Source organism: Alexandromys fortis, unplaced genomic scaffold (assembly GCF_014885135.2).
Source record: "Alexandromys fortis isolate MF-2015 unplaced genomic scaffold, M_Fortis_MF-2015_v1.1 scaffold_212, whole genome shotgun sequence".
In the NCBI taxonomy this organism is placed as follows: domain Eukaryota; kingdom Metazoa; phylum Chordata; class Mammalia; order Rodentia; family Cricetidae; genus Alexandromys; species Alexandromys fortis.
This window is the reverse complement of record NW_026068091.1, coordinates 604965-607826: the sequence shown is the minus strand read 5'-3', so window position 1 is coordinate 607826 and position 2862 is coordinate 604965. Positions and strand designations below refer to the sequence as shown.

The 2862-nt window shown below is 40.8% G+C and overlaps 1 protein-coding gene across 1 annotated transcript in view; it reads left to right on the top strand.

Annotated features, from left to right (window-relative positions):
* Polh (DNA polymerase eta) overlaps positions 1-2862 on the top strand; it is a 35439-nt gene that overhangs the window by 10108 nt on the left and 22469 nt on the right. Inside the window, exon 4 of the mRNA XM_050122816.1 lies at positions 793-1057. Coding sequence (XP_049978773.1) covers positions 793-1057 — 265 coding nt within the window. The remainder of the gene's footprint in view (positions 1-792; positions 1058-2862) is intronic.

The following is a 2862-nucleotide window of genomic DNA, read 5'->3' as shown; positions in this document are numbered from 1 at the left end:
TTTTTTTTTTTTTTTTTTGTTTTGTTTTTTTGAGACAGGGTTTCTCTGTGGTTTTGGAGCCTGTCCTGGAACTAGCTCTTGTAGACCAGGCTGGTCTTGGATTAACCCATTTCTATTAATGTATGTAGCACCATGAGGTGGTGACTTACTGGGAAGATTCTAACCTACGTCCTTCTTGAGCCAGAGCTTCATCGTGTCTTCCTTATTGCCTTCTTCCTCCCAGCATTCTGTTCTGTCTACTCCACCCACCTATGTTCTGACCTATCAGGCCAAGCAGTTTCTTTATTAACCAATGAAAGCAACAGATAGATAGAAGATCCACCTACATCATATAGTAGAATGTTTCATGGTGCAAGGCATTTCTTTTCCTTTTAGAGAGGTCCTTAACACATGAGTATGTTCAGGGTCTGTATGCTTTTTAACTTGGCATAATGCTAGCACTGCATGAGAAGGTTTTCCTAGGATTCTTCCTTTTTCTTGTTTCTATTGTTTGTCTACCTATCCATTGTTTCCTTCAGTTGAGTAATTAATACATCTTTATTAAGCCACTTGTCACTTGCTTATGGATTTTTTTTTTTTTTTTTGAGACAGAGTTTCTGTGTAGTCCTGGCTGCCCTGGAACTCATTGTGTAGACCAGCACGGCCTCCCAATTCAGAGATTTCTCTGCCTCTGCCTCCCATGTGCTAGGATTACAGGCGTGTATTCTTGTTCATTATGGAAAGAACAACATGGGGCTGACAGTCTCAAGGTTGTATTCATTTATGGCCTGCATGTATGATCCTTATACTTAGGTACCGGGAAGCTAGTGTTGAAGTCATGGAGATAATGTCTCAGTTTGCTGTGATTGAACGTGCCAGCATCGATGAGGCTTATATAGACCTAACCAGTGCTGTGCAAGAAAGACTTGAAAAGTTACAAGGTCAGCCTATCTCAGCAGACTTGTTACCCAGCACTTACATTGAAGGGTTGCCCCGAGGCCCTACTACAGTAGAAAAGACTATCCAGAAAGGTACTTGTATCACATTACTTCTGCTTCCTGCTTTTGGAACCTGCTTGGCCTGGTTATGCTGATTTTTTTTTTTTAGAATGATACTTAAATTGTTGCCTGTATGTATCACAGAAACTCGCATGAAAGGATATACAATTTTTCTTTATCTTTCCAGGAATATGCATGATGAGAAGCTGTGAAATTTGTTTGAAAGTAAATATCTCTTTAGCTATATAACCACTTCAGTTTAGTGTTATCAACAGAAGGTAGAAGGCTGACTGCTTCCTTCATCTGTAGATTAATTCATAATGTTGAACCCAGGTCCTCTGGAAGAGCAGTCAGTGCTCTAACTGCTAAGCCATCTCTCCAGCCCCAGAATGAACTTTTTAAATGGAGAACCTTTTTAAAAGTAGAGGTTGACCAATTTAAAATTTTTTCTCAAGAGAAAGGGTCTTCCTCTGTAGCCCAGGCTGCCTCAAATTCTCCACACCGCTCCCCCCACTCCTGCCCAGCCATTGTAGTTACTAGGATTACACATAAATCTTTTAGGTTGCAAGTTTTGTGAGAGACAACTGCAATTTTAAACAGGAAGATAAGGTTGATAGGTTGATAATATTAGTAGTTAAGAGTGTTTAAATTATGGGCATTATATGGTGAGTTTTGGGTTTAAGGCTTTTATTTTGTTTTACACTAGAGACAAACACAGGACCTCCAGTGTACTAGCAAGTGCTTGTCCTCAAGTACACCCTCAAACCAAGTGGGAAGAATTGAGGTGGATGGGCTTCATTCTGCGGGTGTCTTACTTTTCTATTGCTGCGCAGATGCCATGATCAAGGCAACTTATAGAAAGAGTTTATTGGGCTTACAGTTTCAGTCGGGGAGTCCTTGACCATCATGGGGAACATGGCATAAGTCAGATAGTCATGGTGCTGGAGCAGTAGCTAAGAACTTAATTGTTGGACAACAACCTTGAGAGAGAGAGAGAGAGAGAAAGCACGCTAACCAGAAATGTCATGGGCTTTTAAAACCTCAAAGCCTATCCCCGGGGACATGCCTCTTCCAACAAGTCTATACCTTCTAATTCTTTTCAAACATTTTGTACCAGCTGAGGACCAAGTATTCAAATATATGAGCTTCCGGGACACCATTCTCATTCAAAGCCCCACAGCAAGTGAAGGCACTTACTGATGCCTGATGACCTGAGTTCAGCCCCTAGAACCTGTACTGTGAAAGGAAAGCACTGACTCCTGCAAGTTGTTCTCTATCTCCACATGTGTGCTTTGGTGCTTTGGTACATACCCAATTCCCCAACTTACAAAATAAATACATCTTAATTTGTTTTTAAATTAAAGAGATGGCTCAGTGGTCAGGAGCACACACTGCTCTTATAGAAGACCCACATTTGGTTTCCAACACCCACATCAGACAGTTTGCAACCACCTGTAACTCCAGGAATTTGATGCTCTCTTCTGAGAACACCTGCACTCACATGCACACTCTTATACAAAAACACATAAGTGTACACATAATTAAAAACAAATACTTTTTTAAAGAGTTAGGGTAGTGTAAGTAAGAAACAAAAGGTGAGTAAAGCAGGAATAGTTATACTGTTGTGGGAAATAATTTTGAAGTGGTCTCTGTTGACTGACTGCACAGTGGAAAATGGGTGGGGGTGGAGTTAATTCTAAACTTTTATTAAGAATAGAGTGTAGACTGGGCTGTGGTGGTGCACACCTTTAATCCCAGTACTTGGGAGGCAGGGGCAGGCAGATTTCCATGAGTTCAAGACCAGGCTGGTCTACAAGAACAAGTTCCAGGGCTGTTACACAGAGAAACCCTGCCTCGTTTTTTTTTTTTTTTTTTTTTTTTTTTT